This window comes from Alligator sinensis, unplaced genomic scaffold, assembly GCF_000455745.1.
Source record: "Alligator sinensis unplaced genomic scaffold, ASM45574v1 scaffold4_1, whole genome shotgun sequence".
NCBI lineage: Eukaryota > Metazoa > Chordata > Crocodylia > Alligatoridae > Alligator > Alligator sinensis.
The window spans coordinates 4,072,540-4,075,195 of record NW_005841887.1 but is presented as its reverse complement, the minus strand read 5'-3'; the positions used below and the strand labels follow the sequence as shown (position 1 = coordinate 4,075,195).

Genomic DNA, 2,656 nt, shown 5'->3' with positions numbered 1-2,656 from the left:
TTTTTTTTCCCAAGGTGGAGAACCTTGCATTTATCGGCGTTGAACACCATCAGATTCTCATCCGCCCACTTGCTGAGCCTGTCCAGGTCAGCCTGGATAACCTGCCTGTCTTCTGGTGTGGATGCTTTGCCCCAAAGTTTGGTGTCATCGGCAAACTTGGCCAGTCCACTTCTGACTCCCGTGTCCACATCATTAATGAAGATGTTGAACAGTATGACAATTATGCCATAATTGTCCATGATAAGGGTTTTTCTACATTTCTGTGAAGCTGTTGGCATCCTCCATTTTCAGAGACAGAGTACAGCAGAGGGGATGGAGGTTCATGCGGGAGGGTGGGGGGAGAAGGGGATCCTGGAGGGCTGCATACTTCCAGTGGGGAAGAGGGATCCCTCTACCTCTCCAGTTTTACCCCATGAGCATGGCTGGTGCAGTGTGTGTCCCAGGCCAGGCTGAAGTCGGACAAACCTGTACTAATCCTACCACATCCTTACAAGGTTACATGAAAGCCCAAGACATGTGGCACTCAGGGTAGTCTCAACGCCTTGGTTCCTATAAATAAACTGCATCATAAAAATGATGCAAGTTATGTTTTTGCTGGAGCTACTCAAATCACCTGAACACCTTTGATAACAACTATATAGGCAAAAATTCATGGTTTTGACTTGAAAATGTGAATTCTTTTTACTAGACACAGCTTTGGATGACTTTCAAATAACTATTTCTGCAGAATAAAGAAGAGCATCGACGAAGTCTAGAGCAAGTTGTTTAGTTCTAAGCATTAGTACTTTTTTCGTCAAGTATGAATGGTTTTTTAGCAATGTAAGGCTTGCACTAGATCAGTGAGGCAACTGGTCACTGAGTTCTCACTTCAGAAAACAATTCTCAAACATTTGTCTAATCCATTCTGACACGAGAAAGCATTTGCATCAACAGAGTCTTGCCTCAACATAGCCAATATCAGATACTTCACCAAAGGGGCAAGAGACCCCATATTGGAAAACGATGGAATAACCAGGTGATAAGGAAAGATTCCCTCTAATTTTGGAGTAAGAGGATGGTTTATTCTTAGAAGCATACAAATGTTTGAATGCTGAATACATGTGATGCTGAGAGCAGGTTCAGGCTAGGTATCAGGAGGCGCTACTTCGCTGTCAGGGCGGCTAGGACCTGGAACCAACTCCCAAGGGAAGTTGTGCTCACTCCTACCCCGGGGGTCTTCAAAAGGAGGCTAGATAATCACCTAGCCAGGGTCGTTTGACCCCAGCATCCTTTCCTGCCACAGCAGGTGGTCGGACTTGATGATCCGCTCAGGTCCCTTCCGACCCTACCTACTATGAAACTATATTTCTTCCATTGTTGGTCAATCTAATGTAACTGTGGATATTCCTGATGGCCACCTAACATTTACCATATGGAAAAAAGCCTGACATTTCCTAGTTTGAAAAAAGTATTTTCTATCTTTTCCCATATAACAAATATATATCATCATGGTCTCAAGGAGAAAAAAGAATTACAACAAATGCTTTTCAAAGTAAGAAAGGGAAGTTAGATACTTAATTCATCATTATCACTGAGGATTACTTGTCTCAGGGCTTCATCATCCACATACCCTATCCTTCCTGGAAAATCATAACCATTACTCTTAGTGCTGTACTTACACTTATAGGACTTGGAATTAACGGTTATGTCATCAGCTACATTTGTTATAAGCTCTTCAACCGTTTTATTGGATAAAGGTGTCTTCGCTTCAAAGATGTTCATAAAGATCACTTCAGTCGGATTTGTACTCCTTTTCCTAGCTGAAGAGAGCCCACTGAAAAAATAAACAGGGCTACTTTAGAAGTCCCAGGTAATCCAAATTTATCTGAACTGTTTTTAGATCAAAGAGGCATCCCCCAGACAGGGCAAAAGATTTTCCCTCCACCTCACCCCCATGCAAACACACAGCACTGACTTTGAATATAAAGGCATCTTGGGGGATGCCTGCAATGCAGAGATGTGATAACAGGTTAATTCAGAGATACCTGGACTAACTAAACAAGCTAGCGCAGGTGCTGACGGCAGTCTTGCAGCACCAGCATCAAGTAAGGTGACAACAAAGTTACCCTGCTTGTTGGCTGAGCTCTGGCAGGCTCTGCTTGAGCACTGGTGGGACCGGACCTGGCTAATCTAAAGCGCTCTCACCTATTTCTACCCCTGCAGCCACTCCCAATACATGCCAAAGTCCATTCATTTGTCTCTTTGTTCAGCCTGCCAGCAAAGGAGCCAGTCAATGCAAAACAAGGTGAACAGGCTAGTGTGAACTGGCCACTAGGAATTAAACTGAAATCACAATCTCTCTGACTTCTGGGCACTAGTAACAGCCTGGATCTGTCACAAATGGGTCACCCCATGTGCAAGATTGTCTACCCTATCACCAGTCTCCTGGGCCATCTAAATTCTGTTATTACCCTCCGGAGCCATATTTGTCAAATAATATGGGCACACGATCATGCACCCAGTTTGTGTACAATGGGTCGCTGCAGTTGTGCGTGCACCCTGCGCACATTATATACCTATGTATGTATGACTGAAGTATGCCCCAGATTATTTTTTCTATGTAGTGAGGCTGAATACCACAGTGACTTTGCTAAGGATCTGATTCAGATATCCATTT

At 43.8% G+C, this 2,656-nt stretch overlaps 1 protein-coding gene across 12 annotated transcripts in view; it reads right to left on the bottom strand.

Annotated features, from left to right (window-relative positions):
* Positions 1-2,656, bottom strand: part of MUC13 (mucin 13, cell surface associated) — a 32,068-nt gene that overhangs the window by 9,638 nt on the left and 19,774 nt on the right. For all 12 annotated transcript variants that reach the window (XM_006017930.2, XM_025196997.1, XM_025196996.1 and 9 more), the window contains one exon: positions 1,659-1,813. In XM_006017930.2, the coding sequence (XP_006017992.2) occupies positions 1,659-1,813 (155 nt within the window). The remainder of the gene's footprint in view (positions 1-1,658; positions 1,814-2,656) is intronic.